We start from the raw sequence: 20,597 nt of genomic DNA, 5'->3' as shown, positions 1-20,597 counted from the left end.
CTATTAACACCAGTGTTATTAGGTTAGAAAGAGTTCAAGTAATCTTCCTAGAATGGCTCATCAGTTCTCCATTTTCTTGTTTATGCCAATGAGAAGCAGTCCCTGTATCCCCGTGGTACAGAAGGGCTTATCATGAAGGACTGGACTTCAGCCAGCCAGTGGAAATGAGCTGACTGATACTCACTTGACTTTTCTTTGGCCCTCAGTTGAGGACACTGGACCTGTGCTGAGGGTGGGTCTCCGCTTCCTCGGTCGTCCTGGCCCTCGCCGTGCTGGGCTGCGGGGAGTTTCCTCCTTCCTGCAAGCACAATAAGATTTAAACACAAAAGCAGACAAAAGAACTTAATGATACAAACTTAACGATGTGTTTGAACTTAAAAGGCAGCAACTGTAGAGTAATGAAAGGGATTCACTCTCAAACTGAAAACATGTATTTAGTTTGGACATTTTGAATTGAAAACTCATACGATTTGGGGTACAGGAAGATATGGTCACACTCACTGATGATCATGCTTTCTCTGAAGTTTGGCCAGCTCCTTTTGCTTCTCTTTGTAGCGACGCTGTATGTCAGCCAACTTCATGCGCATAGCAAGCTCAGGACCATCCATTGTTTCCATGCTAACTTTGGCTGGACATACCTGAAGTACACAAAGTAAGAAAGTTACTGTGCTAAAGTAGATCATTGCAAGCAAAACTTGATCTTCACTCTGCAATATCTTTATCTATCTATTCAATAAAAAGTCAGTAAACCCATTTGGGATCTTTAGCTTTTGAAGGATCAAGATAGGCACAATATAGCTGTGTCTTACTGGCTCATTACGAGGTGCCCAGCTGCACTTTCTACGTAGATTGAAGATCCTCCGAGCTGGAAAATGTCGCTCTGAACCTATACTGCTGCCTTCCTGGGATCCCAACTCCAAGGCACGGGCTGTGGCCAAGGTAGCAAGGCTATGGAGGTCAAACATGAGAAGCTCCTCCTCTGTAGGAAACAAATGAAAAACACTTATTTACTACATGCTCAATTTACAGATATTGTCATCAAACAAAATATTCCTCATCAGTTAGTTGAAGTGGCAAGGTTTCATATTAAATTCTAGATGGAATAAGTTATAAATATATGTTAATGAAGAAAGGTTTTAGGTGAAAACTGTTTGCATGAAGTCAGTTCGAGGAGACAGCAGCATATCTTTTCAGAGGTTAAATCAGTATAGATTCAACAGATGCTGCTACATCTGTGGTCATCTCAGCCAAGCGCTTCTTATGTAGCCTATCTGCTTTTGGCACTGTTTGGACAATCTGCTATTAATAGACTGAGCTACAGGCTGAATAGTAGAGATTGCAGTCCAGTGAGAAACATGACATATTGTTTACAAAGTGGTGTCGCTTTACATCTTAATGTTTATAATAATTAAAAAAAAAAAAGAAACACGAATCCTCTCAGTTGTTCTAGCACTTGGTGTAGTGAAATCTATTGTTGCGACTCTAAACCGACACACGACTTTCCTGAGCTGTCAACAGTATCGCATCAAGAAGACAACATCACTTACTCTGGAATCAGACGATACCCTTTTTTTAGAACCCTCTTTTGGGATCACTTAAATACATTAGGATGCTGTGGTAAACACAAAACATCCTTTTGCATGAATAAAAAAGCACATGGAGCTTTGAAAAACAAGAAAGCTTTTAAAGGCACTTTGAAACAATGAGGTCTAATTAGCCAGGCAATGCTCCAGGGTGCTGAAAACATCCACTGCTTTTGTGATTACAAACCAACTTTTGGTTACGTGTTGTGTTTGGGAGAGAGGGAAGCAAATTTGTGTCTCCTTTTTTGAGTCAAACAGCTGCAAGATGAAGAGACTGCAAGAAGGTCTCTACACTGGACATTACAAAGAAGGAGCAGAAAAAAGAAAGATGTACACCCTTTATTAGTTGTTCATCCCTGTCCCCTGCCTCTTCTCTCTCTCTTGAGACTGCTGCATCTTTAGTACAGTCCTTAGGAAATCAAAGTGCTTTTAACATGCCTAAGAAGAGCAATGGCAGACAGGCATGCAGACAGCCTCTCTGGGGACATGTTAGAATCCACCAGAGGCTCTTGAGACCAGCAGAAAGAGAGGAGTATCTAGGAGGGAACAGAGAACGACAGAGGCGAGGCCTGGGGGGGTGGGGCGTGGGGGGTGGGGGGTGTAAGTGTGTCTCAGTAGAAAGAGATGCAGAAGGATGAACTATATGACTATATTGCTTTGAGTATGTCAATATGTGTGATTCAAAGAAGATCTACTGTCCCTCACCCTGGCTTTTCCCACAGGTACGCTTCTGCTGCTGTAGCTCTAGATCTGCCAGCTCGCTCAGAAGCTCCATACCCTGGTTGGATCTGCATTGTGATGACATAGCTGATGGGGTGCCATAAGGGAACAAGGGAAATGGGGGTACATCTGTGCAAAAAGCAGCAGCAATCAGCAGTTCCAGACTCCAGTAGCAGGGCACAAGAGGTTTGTTGGGCACAGCAACAGTTTCATGCCTTGGGCTGCAGGCAGAAGCAAAATCTACTGAGGCATCATCAGTGGTCATCTTGTTCTCATGCTGGTACTCATTGTCCTTTGCTCCCTCCTGGGGTGGGCACTGTGACTCAGTAGCAGCAGGGGAAGCTGGGTCAAGCTCGATGATAGCGGACATCTCCGACTCCTGCTCTCCAGCAATGTTGACCTTTTGATCATTCTCCACCCGACTCTCCCGACCCACTGCGTTATCATCATCTTCCTCCTCCAAAGTAATGACAGCATCTGGCCTATTGAGCTCTTCCGTTGAAAGGGGAACTGGACAGGAAGCTGTGTCGCACACTGGACTCTCAGTAGTGTGGCAAACCAGTATGTCCTTTTCAGCTGAACCCTGCTCATCTGCCTCCTGCTCCCTTGGCACATAGTTGGCCACGGTCACTGCTGCAACCTCTGCCTCCTCCTTATGTTCGAGAACCCTTTCAACCACTCTTACCTCCTTTTCTGGCTCCACTTCCTTGAGTGGGAGTGGCTCTGTGAGAGGCATTACCACGACTTGGCAGTCTAACTCCTCCCCTAGGCTGGCGAGAGACTGGGGAGCATGCTCAGTAGGCTCGGCTTGGACTGTTTCTAGGTCGGCTGGCTCAGCCAGTCGAACATCCAGTGGGGAAGGTCCGCTCCTGTAGCCCATGGCTATAGCAGGGTAGGTGTACCCAGGAGGTAAGTCTGTAGATAAAAATATAGATAATTTAATTTTAATCATAGATGATTTCATCAATCTGATAAAATCATGAGACTATGGCAAAATGAAACTATATTCCAACAAAAATACAGCAGAGCATCATTGTCTTGATTGGACCCTCACATTTTCAGATATTATGCAAATTTGAAATCTTTATATATTGTGCTCTAAACTTAACTCTCTTGCTACCTAGACTGTAAGGCAATAAAGTAGCTCCCTGTGTTGATCTCTTAGCAGGAGGGCTAGAGGACCGCAAGGAACTGTGTTTGTGTATCTGTGTGTGCACATACATGTGCGCACGCACGCGCCCGTGAATTATTTAAAGTGGGCCAGACCTTTGGTTTATCAGCAAGCCTAACAATTCCTCTGGCATGCTGGAGACCTTAGCCAGACATTAATAATGATGAAAAGAGTGCAGACCCTGTGAGGTAAGGGCCAAAATTAAGGTGTTTCTCAGTCATTACCAAGGTAACAGTACTGTAAAGCACCCGGCACAGCCAACAGCCATTTTCCTGAGCTTTTAGCTGTTTAGTCAATCAGGGGCTAGCCAGAAGAGCCACCCACACATTTAACCACAACACCAGCTGGAAAACAGGGATCACTTCTGAGTGGCAATTGCAGTTACCATTCAGTAAATTATAAAAAGGTGTGAAATCCTGGAGTTCTTTTTCAGCTCTCATTCTATTGTTGTGTTATTCATATTTTTAAATTCAACAACTGTAACTTAATGCCATTTTTTTTTACGATAATTCATTTGATATCTCGTGTTGCTTAAATTACAGCCACGGCACACATTTTATCCAAGGCAGCTGGGCACCTGTAAAGATTTCTTATGCTCACCAGGCTCAAGAGACTCTGGGTAATCCTGTGGGGGTTGTCCCTCACCTCTCTTTTCCTGGGATTCAGACCCCTTGAGCATTTGAGGTGGGGCAGGGCTGATGGCAGGAGAGTGAGGGGCTGCTGCTGCAGGGCTTGGAGCAGGGCAGGGTGTTGAAGGAGTGCTTCTGGGATGCTGTCGCAGTGAGGGGGATTGGTAACAAGGGGAAAGGTGAGTGGCGCAGGCTCCAGGGGGTGACGTGTTCTTCTGCGGTGGGTTGTAAGAGTAGGCCTTGGCAGATTTAGAGGTTCTTGGCTCTGAAATAAGTTCCTCAAGTTCATCTGACGGCTCACCTGGTCTCTTTTGCATCTGTCATATTGAAAGGAAATTATTGTTAACTGTACATTTAGTGAACTAATATTACAGGTATCATCGCAAGGAAGTGATATTTGTTATCCGGACAATAATCAGTTATTTGCAGTGTAAATAGAGAGACAGCCTTATAGACTTGATAAACACCTGTGCATTGTGAATGGCTTGGTGGTGCATGCTGTGTGCAGCTCTATGTGGTTGCTGCTGCTGAGGTTGAGACTGCAGTTGTTGTTGTGACTGATGACTCTGGTGCTGATGCTGGAGCTGTTGATGCTGCTGGAGAGCATACAGCTCCTGTTGCCGTAGAAACTGAGATCGGGAGTACACAGCAGGATGCTGCATGTGGGAGGGTGGGCCCCGGGCACCATACACAGGGGGCCACAGCCCTTGCTGCTCCATCACATCTAATGAGAGGAGGGATGAGGAATGTGATGAGGAGATTTCTGGATTCACACACATCAATGCTACATGCAAAACACTGAAATGTATTATTGAACGGAGAACAATTGTCTTTTCTATATCCATCATTATGTGCCTCCTACACAACTATTTTAAAACGGCAAAAACATTAGATCATTTCAAAACAATTGTATTCACATTTTACAGCAACATCTATCCTTTAAAAAAATAAAATTATTCTTGACTTCACAGAACACAGAGCAGCAACAGTCCCACACTCTTCTTTACTCTAAACAGAAAGCATTTTTTTTTATAAGAAATTAACTGCTTTGGGAATTTTGGAATGCTGGGGAAAAACATTGAAACAATAGTGAATTATGACCAGAAAATACTCATTATAGGATGATTAGATGTTGGGCTGGGAATAGATAGATGAGACATCTATACACAGATGTCCAACATGCAAACAAAATCACAACAGGGGGTCTGGCAGAAAGCCTTATCTCCATGTTTAAGGATGTATATTCTTAGGCATTGTTTGGATTGAAAAACAAGTACAATTATATGTTAGGGATGTTCAACGATAGCTGTTACACCTAAGTTGTCCAACACTATAGAAAACTGCTCCTCAAGCTTATTTTTCTTTTCATTTTCTGTGTTAGTCATTTATCGTGCTCTTCTCATTAACAATTTCATCCAAATCTCTTCACCCATTTTGTGAAAGAGCAAAAGTTTCCACTCATAACTGGATATGGAAATGTTTCCTGTGGGGCAGTTTCTGTGGATGCTCTTCTCTTCTTAGATGAAACTCCTGTTGAGCGCACAAGGAATGTATTGTCACAGACTGTGAGCTAATTAAATTTTGCTTCCTGCTAACTGAATATGTCTCCACTGTGAGTTTTAAGATGTGATCTTTAAACACTTTCTCTTCCTCTGCTGTCACAGTTTAGTATGATGTACATACAGCTTTTTCTGAGGACTCTGACTCACTGAGAACACTATTGCTATTGGGTTGTATATTTGGAGTGCAAGTGATATCTAAAATGTGGAATGTGTCTGTGAACAAACCCATGAACTGGAAGCTGATCAGCACACTTCACAAGATCATTTAGATTACCAAAAATTAATTAAACATCATCTTCAGATCATGAACCCTGAAGTAAAAATTAAGGTATATCAAACCTAGATGATGGGTTGCAGGATGGGTAGGAGGCTCAGAGGGCAGGACCACCAGCTGGGCTGAGGGGTCCTGAGGCAGAGGAAGAACTGGCTGCAGAGGGCCTGACATTGCTGCAGAGAAGCCTGGGGGGAGATTCTGGTGCAGGGTTGTATGACCTATACCTGCTTTACAGAAATAATTTCACTTGAAAATTACAACCCCTTCTTTGTAGGCAAAACCATGAATATGGACAGTACAATATTGTTTATATCGTCAACTCTGAAATCACAAAAATGTAAATGAATCATACTGGACTGAATAAGAACAATTTTAGCATCTTATTTCCAAAACTTTTTTTCTTACCATAAGAGTGTCCTGTCATCCAGAGGGATGGACTTCCATTTCTTGGCATCCAGTGATGGTGAGCAGAATGTGCAGCAGGATCTCCTAACTGTCCAGACTGGAGAGAAGTCCCACCAGGGACCATGAGATGAGAGGTGAGGTCTCCATGACAGCTGTTGGAGGGGTGGATCCTTGCAAACTCCACCCTGTCTTTATTGTCCCTTTGATCACGATGAGGCAAAGACAAACGTTAACAAGTAAGAGACCGGAAAACTCTTTGTCTTCTGACCATGCAGACTTGAGTTGGGTATTGAGCAATAGCTTTGCATTTGCTCACCTGATATATGCATCTCTCTCTCTGTCCAGGCAAGTGAGACCTATTTGTTCCTCACTCAACCTCTTCCTTTCCTCTTCAGTGGGATCTGAGGGATACATGGAGCGGGGTGGTCCTGAGAGATAAACATCGACTTAACCATCAGCTTTCACTTGTACTTTGTGAGTCCCTCTTTTCCCCCTTGTCATTATTTTTTTTACCACATAGAAGAACAAGAATATAACATAAAAATAAATAACATTGGCTTGAAATTATGAAAACCACCATCATTTATTATATCTTAAATCCTTGGGTCTGGACATAATTGTGCTTCTTAGACATTACATTTAGATATCTATCCAATAACATGGGAAGTTGTCTTTAACACAAAGTTTCAAATATGATATACATCTGAAAGTTAAAGAAAACTCAACTAAATTCTTAATCATCCCTTATCATGTTTGTGTGTTTTTTTTTTTTTTTTAAATTAACCACAGTCTCATGCCAAAATTCATGTTTGGACTTTTGAGAGGCATTGCATGGCCATCCACTGTATCCACAACATAAATAGATGTGCATTGATTCCAGATCTAAAAAGGGACAGATGTGTGTTATTCATTTGGTACTGTTATTTAAAAAACCTCTTCTAGCATTGATTAAAACCCTTTTTTTTCATTAAAACAATCCCTTTATGCCTTGCAATGACTCAGATGTAACCCTACACCTCAGCCTGATTTAATATGTACTGTCGATGAATATATTAATTAGACCCGCCTCTATCTTTTCCACTTGCCCAGCTGCATCTGTTCACCCTCAACCTTATTCACTCTTCAGTGTTTTGCTCAGCTACTTTGAAAAACAGTTAATGTTAGATAAAACCCCAAAATAAATAAGATAGTTTAACTAAATAAAGATGTCATTTTAATGGAAGAGTGTCTATAAAAATAATGGTACTTTATTGATACTGATGTGTTATGTAAATTGCTATTACTATTTATCACTCTAAACATTTACTTGAACTTCAATTGTTAATGTCTATATAATTGACTTTTTTGGCAGTGCAATTTTACCGTTTCTTTTTGGGGGAAAGATAAAATTCTCTGTTGTAAGGATACCAAGACTGCTAAATAAATATAAAAAGACGCATCCTATGTTTGGGGCTGCTGCAGAGCAAATAACATAAAGTATCGAAGCCTGGGGAATTATATACCATATATGACACTTATCTCTTCAAATGAAAATAAGTTTAATTACATTACTACAAATTTTTCTCTTTTATTTTCCAACTATTTCTGTAAGCCTGTGTATTCACATTGACAGGTCAGAGACGTGTTCATATTTACCTTTCACAGAAGGATGCACCCTTCCTTGGCGGCTGTTGGGGTGACTGTCTCCTGAACGACATGGTGGTTCCCTTTGTCTGGCCACTGCCACTGCAATTCCCACTGGTGGCTGCCGCACCTCACTTTCTCCATGACTTGTGTCCCCCATTTCCCGTCCCCGCCCACTGTATTCAGTGCGCTCACTGTCATTGGCAGGGCCCTTCCTGGAAGGTAGAGTCTGTTTGTTGACTTGCAGGGCACAGCTACCCCCTGACAGACCTGATTTGAGACTTCCCAGACCCCCAAACGGGCTCTTCTGAGAGAGGAGCAGTGGCTGTTGCTGATTGCTGTACTTTAGCAGGCTTTTCATGGCACTGCTCTCACCCTGAGTTGGACCTTGGGGGTCAGGTTGCTGTTGTGGCTGCTGCTGTTGCTGACCTAGGGGTGGTGCAGAGGAGGGCTGTGGAGGAGGCAGGTTCATTCCCGGTTGTTGCTGCTGCTGCTGCTGCTGCTGTTGCTGCTGTTGCTGCTGTTGCTGCTGTTGCTGCTGCTGCTGCTGTTGCTGCTGCTGCTGCTGCTGCTGCTGCTGTGAGTGTTGCCCACCAGTGCTCCCTATCTCCATGTAAGACTTCCTCTGTTCATCTTCAGGTTGTGGCATGTGAAGGGAAGGCCTCATGGCCCAGGGAGGCACCAGTGGCTGCTGATGGTGATGTTGCCCACTGCTGTTGCTGTAACCATAAGGAGACATGTCCATCTTTCTTTTAAGCTCCTGACTATTACTCTGGTTCAACTCCGCTGGAGAGGGAGCATCTGGGCCAGGTCGGCCATGTTGCTGGTGGCGAATCCTGGCTACCTTTTGGCCATCTCTCTGTAATGAGCAGCTACCTGCTGGACCATGGGCTGCTCCAGTCCCGTTATGTTGAGCCATGTTTTTATTTCCAATAGGTGAGGAGTTAGGTGGGGGTACTTGATGGGAACAGTCTCTGTAAGGAGATGTGTTTACAGAATGAGGCACAGAGTGTCCTGCCTTGGGTCCCTGGGACAGTGAGGACCTGAACACATCCATTTCCACACCACTGTTGATGCATTCAGCACTCCGTGATCGAACAACCTGGTGTTGTTGCTGGGAAGGTGGAGGAAGTTGTGAAGGCTGAACGTGTTGGTGATGGGACTGCATCCAGTCTGGGGCCTTCTCTGTCTTTCTGTACGAATGCTGCTGTTGCTGTTGTTGCTGTTTCCTCTGCCAGCTACTATGGTGTCCAACCCCACTATTCTTTTCTATTGCTTTGTCCTTGGCATTGTTGCCTCCTCCTCCATTACCAACACCCTGGCAATCAGAGTTGCCAAGCTGGAATGGCCCATTAGATTTGTCCCCTAGGTCTGCCACAGATGGCACAAATGTAGGGCCTGTGACTTTAGGCTCTCGCCCTACATTGACTGGGCCCCTCTCTTGTGAAGCAGGGTTGGCAAGAGGAGCAGGTGGGGGTGGGCAGAAAAAGTCTGGATGGTGGTGTGTATGGTGGGAGTGATGCGGATGGTGTGGATGGCTGGGGTGGAGTTGAAGGCAGTGGAAGCCCCCAGGGTGAGGATGTGTATGAGGATGAGTGTGAGGATGGGGGTGAGGGTGTGCCCCTCCAGTAGCAGAACCCATGTGTAAGGGTGGGGGTACAGAGTAGGGCAGAGAGTGGTGAAGTGGTGCTTGACCCCTTTCCAGACAGTCTGAAGGTTGTTCACTGATCCTCATCTCCCCACTTATCCCTTCCTTGGTACAGCGGCCATTGCCACTGGACCCCATATGTCTGCCCTGACTGCTGCTCCCACCTCCCATACCCCGAAGGGCTGTACCCTCCCCGCCACAGCTGGACATGGAGACCTTGGCCCCTGTTGCAGTTCCTGCATCTCCATTTTGCATCTTGCCATTGTGCAAGCAGGCACTGAGGGATTTGCCCATACTTTGAGGGTGCTCCTTGTTGTATTCCATTGTGAGTGATGCCTTGTGCCTCTCCAGGGCCCTACTATTTACCTCCTCCAAGGGCAGCGGGTGCTGTGGATAGTGAGGGTGCTGCTGATGGGTCTGGGAATGGTGGTGGTGTGTGGTTTGGGCTGTCTGGTGGCTGTGATGATGCTGTTGTTGTCGTTCCTTAGCTTCTTGTTTGCTATTGGGCCTCTCTTTGTCCTTGACAGGTACCACTCCCCTTTCCACTGATGACTCTTTGAGACCCTTATGTATAGTTGACCCTATTCCTGGATCTCTGTCTCTGCTGCAGGAACCCTGAGAGTGCCCTAAACCTGCCCTGGACATCGGTGGCAGACTATGATTGGCTGAGATGAGAGGTGGCTGGGATGGGAGACCTCGCAGATAGAAGTTCTCTACAACAGGATTTGTGATAGGTCAGTAAAGAAAAATACATCAGTTGAAATATGAAAAAGCAATGAAAGAATTTTTGTCTCTGATGATGATAATGTTTCTCTGCATCTTTTTGTCAGTGTTCCTTAAACAAGTAGACCACGCTATATTGTTTAAATTTGTTTTAAATGAATTGCTTCTAAATTTTTACCTAAATTTTTATTTTTACCCTCATCTCACCTTTTTGTGTGTCATAGAAACGGTGCTGCCCATAGAGAACGCCACTGTTGGCATGGTGGTCCAAGTGGCTCATTGGAAGGAAAGTATGGGCCAAACTCCCTGAGAACCGAGGATATCCAGGGCCTGTTAAGAGTGAGGGAAGGAGGGGTTAATAAGGCAGGACAACAGCCACTCTGACGCAGTAATACACTGTAATCCTCCAAGTCCAATGCAGCTGATGGTTTCATATGCAAATAAGTACTGGCTGTACCGCTAATGTTTGGATTTCCTGTCTGAATTTATAATAGAAAAAATATATAAAAACAAGCCTGAGAATTGCTGTACTAAAATTACCTTTGTCTTTGAAGCATACGGCTCCAGTGGCATGTCATATTAATCTGAATGGAATGAGATGGTTGGATTTGTAGCTTGTGTCACCAGTGTGCGGGATGGCTAACCCAGAAGTAAAATATCATTTGAATGTTGGGCCTTCAATTCAGTACACCTGGGCTCAATACATCAGGCCCATCTGGAGGACATTTACACTAACCCATTTACAATGGGACAATGGGAAACTAAACTGACTTTAAGGGTGGAGAAAAATGAAAAGATGGACTGAGATGAAAGCCCACCTCAGTGTTGGGACCAGTATCGCTATGACTACGCACTTCCACTGCAATTAGGTCACTATAGCATCTAAACACATTAATGCAAATTTAATTACCCTATCTCCACAACTGTATGATTAATAATTTCACCCCACAACAAGAGAGTTATTTATGGATAAAAGGAAATAAAAATAAAGAGTAGAAAAATAGGCCAGTATGGTCACAGTACGATAGAATTACAAGGTTATGTTCTTGACTGCGCACATTTTGTAATTTGATACCAAAAAGAGCTGTGATTTTACACATGCTACCACACAACACAAGTAAACCTATATGAACCTATGCAAGAAAGAAAAAGAAGAAGGTTGGATGAATATACACACACATGCATTATTTTTTCATGTTTAACTCCTTTGAAATCCATATAACTGAGAGATGGACACACAGGTGATCTACTGCTCATAAGCATGCAGGCATTTATGTGACCTCAGTGTCTTCTAGAGAAGCCCAGGTGATTCATATCGTTTTCCTGCTTTTGCACCTGTCTCACCCTCATCCTCACAATCTAATATAACTAACATATGAAGGTAAGGAAAGTAAGAGAGGAAAGTGTATCTCTGTACAAGCAAAATGAAAGACAGACATATTTGTGTTGGCAAGCATGTGAGTTGATCCAGGAAAGCTCAGATGCAGTTCATTTGGCCTTGTGCGTACGTGTACAGCATTGGTTTTTACTGCTGCTCTGAGTGTTGAATGTCTCACTTTCTACTTGTGGAACAATGGAGCTGGTGCTGCGAGTCAGCTCAGGGGAGGGAGGAGTGTTGTGGTGGGCTTAATGACCTCGTTTCATTGCGGCCTCTGCATCCTCCCATCTTAATTAATGAAATGCACAGAGAGGGCAAACAGCCCTGCAATAACACAGGAGGTGCTGGTTTCTGGGGAGGGCAATACAGTGATAATTGCATACTCTCACCTTTTCTTTCTTTCACCTGCTTTTCTACCATTCCTACTCTTTTCCCTTCCCTCCCTTTGTCTCTGTCTCTTTATTTGCCGTGATGATTAATAAGCATGCACATTTATGCCAATTCATCAGCTGAGGTAGGAGGGGGATCCTTTGTTTAAGCAAAACATTTTTCTCTGATTTTGGGGGTAAGAAAAGCAGAAAGTGGTTTGCCAGTCTTTATCCAAGCTGAGAGAAGGCCTTTTTCTGCAGCAGCATGTTGTTTGTGAGCGTGACGATTGACGGCGTAATCCCTTTTCACAGTGTGGTCTGGCTGTGCCCGATAATGCCAGCCCGCTCAGTTTCAGCATGCTCTCCAATGGGGCGGAAAGAGGGGGACTGCTGGGCATGGCAGAGCCCATTCAGCCATTAATCTGGTCAGGACAAGGGAAGCGGCTGCTGCTGCTGCTGCTTCTGCTGCTGCTTCTGCTGCTGCTGCAGGCTGCGTGAGCAGGGTCTTAGTGCAGTCTGCTGACTGCACAGCAGTATCGCTCTCTTTCACTCCCTTCACTTACATACCATATATATACACACACACAGGAACATTTCAGCATCAGCAAGTGAATGACAGAGGAGAGTTCCCAGTACATGCCCTTCTTTCATTGAGAGCAGTAGGGGCAAGAGGCAGAGCAAACAGAACTGCATCCCATAGAAGGATTTTCAGAAGTTCTGAGGGTATTTCGCACAGCCTGGTGGGTTGAGCAAAGCAAGCTGACAAGGAAGACAAAGAAGGGGGCTAGATATAGAACAGCACCTAGAGGCAGAGGAGAATTAGGCCTGCTACATTAGCATTAGTCCCCTCTCAGCTTTGAGGATACTAGCCACATCAAATACTTATGAGGGTGTCTGTATTTTTGCTTGAAGACAAAAAAATTACATAAGTGGAATTTATATATTTTCTACAAGGAAATGGCTTTAACATTTCAGAGAATGGATGGACAGAGCAAGGCATGAGAAGACCAAGGGGAGAGGAGGAGCAGCCTGAGCTGCTTGTCTGGTTTGCTAATTGAGGAAAAAGTGACAGAACCATCGAGACACAGAAAGGGAGGAGAAGAGGAGACAAGACGAGAGATGTTTGGCGGAGGAGGGGCAGTGCTGTGGTGTATCTCTTCAGGTTTGACTAATTGAAAGGAAGGGGTGCAGGCTGGCACAAGAGAGAGAGAATGAAAGAAGCAGGCGTGTAGAAGAAGAGAGGTGGGGGTGCAGCTTAAATCCTTCAAAAGGAAAGCTAGCAACTGCTCACAGAAGGAAAGATGGACAACTGAAGATAGGCTTGGAAAGGCGTATCAAACAGGAGTGGATTAGACAGGTGTGTGCAGGCAATTGCGTGTGTGCATGTATGTATGTGTGCATATGTATGAACAGAGATTTGAGACTGTGATTATTTTTGGCATAACATAAGAAGTCATTTGGACTACAGCCAGCTGGCCTCAGGTTGCTGCCTGCTGCCCATAGCTTTTTTTTTTGTTTATGTTTCATTTTTTTAATTTTTCCAATAGGTTGAGTCAGAGGGGCTTATTGAAACGCGTCCACACATGAAAATAATTTTTAAAAAACTTTTTAATTAATTTACCAGGTGTTTCAAATAATATTTTACATTTATTAATACAGTCACCACTCCCCACCCCCAATTCTCAGCTCAGAAGTAACAACAGTGCATACAATGGCTGTTATTGTATATTGTAATAGAAGACAAAATCCAAGAGACACAGAATTTCCACACTATCTGTGCCAATGTAGACAAGTTGTAAACACTTCGTTTTCCCTTTTCTTATTTGGCCAACACCAGAAACTGAGAGTTGAGAATTCTTTCCATATTGGACAGCTTCACTGTAGTGTGGACTGTGTGAAAACTATGATTCTCAGCTTGTTTTTCATCAGTCTTGGAGCTCATCATCTATATTATGAGACTATGTTTCTAGGATTAACATCCAGTTTTTCGGGACATACTGTGTAATGATCGTTAGTCTCCTTTTTCAGGACCCTGATCCTTCCCTTTAATTTTTTCCTGGATTGCCATCAACATCACCCATGTTTATTTAGTTTTTTTCCCCCCATAGACTCTCCTATACTTATGTTTGCTGTGGCCTATTCTTTTATTGTTATTGTTGCCCCTTTCAGGTTATTTAATCAATGTGTTTTGACATGAAATCCATTGCTGCTGGTAAACCAGCCCAGAAAAGTTTACAGACACCCAATGATATCAGTACACTGCAAAATACAAAGAGATTTCAATTGTACTGATATGCTTAAATAGCATTGTGCGAACTCCAATTGCAATATTTTTGCCATTTTGTCCTTTTAGCACTCTGGAATACAAACATTACTAGCCAAGCTAGACTTTTCTCTTAACCCTGTGTTAACCATAAACAAATAGTTGTCCTTATTATAGTGGCCATATAAAATTAAATTGGTAGCATTTGCTGTACACTGACATGAGAGAGACATTTCTCTCAAATGCATTATGAATAATAAGAAGTACCGTATTTTTCGGACCATAAGACGCACTTAAAATCCTTTAATTTTCTCAAAAATCGACAGTGTGCCTTAAAATGTGATGCGCCTGATGTAGGAATTAATTCTGGTTGTGTTTCTGACCTAGAACCGATTTTATGTGGTACACAGCGCTCAAAAATCTGTCAAAATGTTTTAGCACGGCCTTGGTAAGCTACGAAGCTGCACTGCTTGATGGATTGAGCATTACGGCCACCGTAGTCACAAGCCTAGCGGAGAAATACGATCTGTGCTTCAACATTAAGGTGTGTGCATTCATTCATTCATTTTCTATACCCGCTGCCCCAAAAATGGCTCCTGTTAAGAGACATGCTTACAAAGCGGATTTCAAACTCAACGCTATCAGTCACGCAGTACAACAAGTGAGTTGAATAAAGTCTGACTTATCTGAGTTTTGTTTAATTTAATGCACCTTATAACCCGGTGCATTTTATGTATGAAAATAGACCCGTTAGCAGTCAATCATTGATATTGCGGCTTATAACCCGGTGCGCTCTATAGCCCGAAAAATACGGTAAGCTCAAAGCTCATGTGACCTTTAATAACCTTACCATACCTTAGTGTACTAGAAATAGAAAATTATAACATTCATGTCAGAGAACTTAGCGTTAGACTGTAATTTGCGGGGTACCTTTTAGTATGACTTTTAAACTCGTAGCGTTATCAGTTCTAAAAAGCTGGGGTAAGCCTGACCATGATAGTTTCTGAAGGTTATGGTTAGAGCCATATGAATCAACTCGGACGCTGAGAACCTCAGGGAGGGTCTCCTGCTGGTGCCCAGGATTAGAACTAATCAAGCTGAGGCTGCCTTTCAGTTTTATGCTCCTAAAATCTGGAACAGTCTTCCAGAAGATGTGAGACAGGCCTCAACTCTGACAATGTTTAAATCCAGGCCAAAAACAGTTCTATTTAGCTGTGCATATGACAACTGAAAGTATTTTATCTGCACTCTTCACTTTTAATTTATTTAATTAAATATTGTTTTTAATCATTTTTATGTTTTTTGGAATGATTTTATTTGCCTACTTGTGATTTTATGTAGCTGTAAAACACTTTGAATTTCCTTGTGTACGAATTGTGCTCTACAAAGAAACTTGCCTTGTCTTAAGAAAAAACAGTACTTTTGCAATCCAAACCAAACCAGTTTTGATGTCTAAATCAAATCAAGATCTGAGAGTAAAACTGGAGAAAAAAAAGACGAGTGGAACTAAGTGGGAAAACAAGCACAAGTCTCAGACAAGAGGCAAATCCAGACCTTCAGGAAGGCAGCATTTGCTCCTGTTGTCAAATATTGCTGCGTTACAGCATGCCAAAGAACACGTTGTGTGTATCTCAGAGATGCTATAGACTTTAGCAAAACAGCAGCACCTGACGCCTTGAAAATGAAAACACTGAAAGTTTGCATATTTTGTTTACATGTGCTTTGCAGATCTGACTTTAAATAAATATTATTCATTCCATCCTTCTTCTGTCCCTAAAATAAAAAAAATTCAGAGAATCATGTAGACTCTGCATAGACGGCATGGTATGCTTAATAATTATTTCTGCTTTTTATCACTCTCCTTTATCTCCAGTATGATTTCAATTTAAATACATGTGGGGATTTTTGTGTGAAAAAGTTTTTAAATACACTCACCAAATAAAAGATAAAATAAAAGAGGAAGATCATGAGTTAGCCTGCTATATATACCCACAGTTTGCCAAGGCTTTATTCTGAAAAGTGACTATCTAGGAAGACTAATGAGATAATTGATATCTGAAATTCTTGGAAAATTTGTCAGAGGAACAGCGGAAACAAAGACATCATGCGCAATGACAGGTATATGCCTGAAGTATGAGAATCAAAGAACAATTTCTGAATTTAAATTTGGACAGCAATGCTTGGATTTACATGCAACCAACTACTTTAAAAGCATACTGAGGAAAAAAAAAAAATCCACAGCATATCTTTTAGGTTGTAAGTGAGACGCCAATGCACTGACACGCACACAAGTCAGTGCCTTCTCTGCTGCTGGTGGGGTGCTGCTGACACCCAGAGAGAGGATGCGAGAGTCTGAGTAATTGTGCCGCTCATTTTGATGACTTGCTTTTTATGCAAAACAGGAAAAAGACAATATGCAATTATGTTGAGGAGGGAACAGCTGAATGTGGTTGATGAACAGTCTGGATTCAATCATGCTCTTAGTGCGTTATATGCAATTAAACTGCAATAGAGATAATAGCCTCCACTGCCAACTGAGTAATAATCCCAGTCATAATCACCTCCATTACTTTTATTAGGCTTGGCATTATCATCATCACTCTTAATATTATTTTACTTTTCCACAAAAAGAAAATGTTTGACAATGTAACCTTGAGAGTATAAGGTAAGGCAAACACTGACTCTTACAAAATGAGCCAGGAGGGAAAATGTTTCTGACTGAGGTCATATCCAATTTAGATCCATTTTGTCCCCTTTCCAAGTTTTTTCAAAGAGTAGCTACTGTCTCTCAACAGACTCAGCCTCTGAGGGCCAGAACTTGAAATCTAGCTGGTTGGAGAAGAGAAAGTTGATTTTACTGAGGTTAACAAATTCAATAAAAGTTTGACAACGTAAGGCCACACTGGAGTTTGTCCTAGTAACTGATGGGGGTGGGTCGCCATTGTGTGAAACCTCTCTCCTTAGTTTCTGGTACACTAACTTAAAGATATGTCTTGCCATTAGTAGTAACCTCTATCTATACAACTGAAGAGCATCTTTGCCTCTGCCAAGAAAATTTAGTGATTTTTTTTTAGTTAGTTTATCTGTTAGCTGGACTACTCAAAAAGTTATGGATTTCCTTGAAAATCCGTAGGAGATGTGGGGTGTGTCTCAATTTGTAAGTAATTCACTTTTTATTTCAATCTCAATCAGGTGTTGGGTGAGATCATTTCTTATTTGAAATTATTTTACAGTTTCTCAGCCTGGATTCCAACAGATAGCACCTGAAAAGAAAACAGGTAACTTAGATATCAGCTGTAAAGTTTAATTTAGCACAGAATTAACTCTGAAACAAACTTAAATTGGCAGAAATGATGACAAACTTGTTATGAAGCTCTGCAGCAGGCAGTTACACCCCACAGGACACAGTAAAAAAAAAATAAAAATAATAAACTATCTGTAACCTTGAGTGCAGTTAAGGGAACTGGGTCAAGTATTCATTATTCTTTCACTATTTCATAAGAATCAACAAGTCTAATTGTATTCATTCTTAAGATAAAGTACTTCTTTATGCCTGGTAGTAGTTTGTATAATTTCTTCTCTTTCAACCTGGCCGAGTGTAGGAATATAGCAAGCAGTATGTACAGTATAAAGAGAAGCACCATTTAGTTGCATCCTTTTGGTTTGTGACAGTGCTGCCCCACAATGCACTGTAATATGACATTGGGTGCCATTTCTTTTTCATCTCATATCGTACAGTTGGGGCGCTGCCGAAGAGTGACCATAAATCTTAAAAAACACTCCACTGGTATACCCTTATAAACAAGCAGAAGGAAGAGTCTTACAAAAATAAATAAATACTAAAACATTGACATGGCAAGAATCTATCAACTTCAGAGATTGACTCTGTAGGTGACATTGGGTGGCCATCACACCGTGTAATTAGAAAAGAGATTATGGACATGTAAATCTTAAAGTGACAGAAGAGAAGACACAGCAAAGCAGACCTTGCAGTAATATATCAGTGGTTGGATAGGTTTTACATTTATCTGTCATTCCAGGCATGTGAATTCCCAAAATTCCCAACCTGACTAATCTCTCTCTGTTTTATCCTTGTCTGCCTTCCTGGTTGCATCTGAGAAGAAATGTGAGGTGCTGAACTTAGTGTGTGTGTTTATATTGGCTTGACTGTGCACACATTTGTGTTGTCAGGTTTTCGTAATGCCGAGTGTCGGGTGGGAACTCCCCTATTAAACTGGAATAGAGACTCAAGCTAAAAGCTTTGTGATCACAGCAACTTTTGACTGGCTCACATTCACATGTGCTGCCTCAGAGAGTCTGGAGTGTGATTTCTGCTGACATGAATCGGATACCGTAAGATTTTTTGGATGAACTTTTGACCCTGTGTCTGGATGTAGAAGCCAAGGCACAGTGCTCCATCCTAAACATGTTGGCCCCGCTCTTCGTGCATAAATAAGAGGCTGAGAGCCCAGATCTCGCTAGACGATTACAATCAGAGTAAGAATACACCCAGCAAAAGTCTGTCTCCTATACAGTCAAGACATGAATATTGCCTCATTCAGGTGATGTGGTCAGTTGATGAGGTGAGACTGTGTGTGTGTTATGTGAAGTACCTTCATGTGAATGGGGAAACCATATTTGTGAGGCGCTTGAGTGGGGTCCGCCTCGGAAGGAGGGTGAAGAGGGCGAGGAGGGTGGCCGGGAAGGATGAGACGGGTGGGAAGGGGGGGAACCCAGACTACTGGCCAGAAAGGTCCCCATGAAGGAGGCGGAAGAATTGCCCATCAATCCACTGCCTGCATTCCCAAAAAAAGACAAAGGTAAGAGAGAAAACAAGGTTAGCATTAGAGGAGTGCACTGTGACCATGATTATGACCTAACACTTGCATTAAATCTGTGTCCATGGCTCTTTAGTTGGAACCGTCAAGCTTGGGAGAGGGTGAACGAGTGAGAGTGTGTGTTAGAGAGAGAGAAAGAGTGTGGGACTCGCCTCCCCCTCACTGTCAGCACAGTTCTCTCCCCTCGTCTTCTCTCCCCTCACACCACCTCTCCCCATGGGCAGACAGAGGTCTCATCTCACAGCTGAGTACACACTTTCTCAGGCTCTCTCCCTCTCGCTCTCACACACTTTTGCTCCAGCTCCCTAGTGTCCCTTTCTCAATTTCTCTCCCTCCCTCCATTATCTTGTTCTCTCCATCTCTCACTTTCATGCCCTCAATCTCTTTTATTGCTTTGCTCCATTTCACCTCCTCTTTTTCTCCTTTTTCTTCAGTCTTGAGTTTCTCTGCATGACTCTGACAGTGTCTTTTTTTCTTTTTTTTGTGGTTTCATTTTTGTGTTTCACTCCTTTCCTTCTTCCTTCCTCTGCTTTATCACAATAGCCATTTCCTCTGTTCTCTTTCCCATTTTGATGAGCAGAAATAAACCATGTTTATGCCTCTTGCAAATCCTCATTGTCTCTTCTTTTCTTTCCTCTGTCCCCATTTCTTTCTGACACATAGCATTGCTTTGCTTTGTTCTTCACCATAATGATGGCACCAGCAGAGCAATCTGTCCCTGGCTGGCTGAACTGTGTGTTTAACAAGACTATGATGAGTAATTGACCATTTGTAGCAACGCCCATGTGACTGGGGGCTGATTGTCTATTATGCATTGCTGGGCAAGCTGGAGAAAACACACTGATTAACCACTGCTTAAATTGCATTCCCATTACGTGCCCGCTAGTGCACTTGAGTGAGGGGCCCGGGTGCCCGGCTCTTTCTCATTCATTTCTCGCAAGTCACACCACCATGAAGTCTCATGCATATGTATGAAATTGCTTAGATGAGAGCACACATGCACCTACTTGCAAAGACACACACGCGTTAGTGTATCATACATGCACAGCTGCTGCAAAAGTAGGGGTGAGAAGCACAAAAAGAAATTAATTATCAGCCTCTCATGACAGCTGTTCTTACAAGGTGTGCCATTTGATTGGATTTTCTTCTTAGCATGAATAGGTCCAAACATGAATCGATCCTTTTCTAGGAGTGTGAGAGCAACCATGTAGAAGTCTTAATCAGCCAGGCAGTGAGCGAGCACATCCTCCAGGCACGCAGGAGGGATAACCCATCATTCTGCCTCTCACACCTGCACAGACTCGTCTATGGCTCATAGGCCAGAGCACAGGAGCAAGGAGATGTGCACATGCATACACACAGATCAGCTGCAGGCGCGTGAGGCACATTTTCACGCGCCTCAGCCACACTTT

General features: G+C 42.9%; 1 protein-coding gene across 2 annotated transcripts in view; it reads right to left on the bottom strand.

The window, feature by feature from the left end:
* LOC140272826 (BAH and coiled-coil domain-containing protein 1) overlaps positions 1-20,597 on the bottom strand; it is a 62,939-nt gene that overhangs the window by 14,599 nt on the left and 27,743 nt on the right. For both annotated transcript variants that reach the window (XM_072368302.1, XM_072368303.1), the window contains exons 3-14: positions 18,961-19,143; positions 10,546-10,668; positions 7,980-10,328; positions 6,661-6,772; positions 6,345-6,544; positions 6,005-6,166; positions 4,571-4,827; positions 4,075-4,420; positions 2,289-3,218; positions 810-979; positions 502-638; positions 185-298 (exon numbers count right to left, since the gene is read on the bottom strand). In XM_072368302.1, coding sequence (XP_072224403.1) covers positions 185-298; positions 502-638; positions 810-979; positions 2,289-3,218; positions 4,075-4,420; positions 4,571-4,827; positions 6,005-6,166; positions 6,345-6,544; positions 6,661-6,772; positions 7,980-10,328; positions 10,546-10,668; positions 18,961-19,143 — 5,083 coding nt within the window. The remainder of the gene's footprint in view (positions 1-184; positions 299-501; positions 639-809; positions 980-2,288; positions 3,219-4,074; positions 4,421-4,570; positions 4,828-6,004; positions 6,167-6,344; positions 6,545-6,660; positions 6,773-7,979; positions 10,329-10,545; positions 10,669-18,960; positions 19,144-20,597) is intronic.

Source organism: Leuresthes tenuis, unplaced genomic scaffold (genome assembly GCF_036924035.1).
Source record: "Leuresthes tenuis unplaced genomic scaffold, fLeuTen1.0.hap1 SCAF_17, whole genome shotgun sequence".
NCBI classification, from domain to species: Eukaryota; Metazoa; Chordata; class Actinopteri; order Atheriniformes; family Atherinopsidae; genus Leuresthes; species Leuresthes tenuis.
This window is presented reverse-complemented; position numbering and strand designations above follow the sequence as displayed.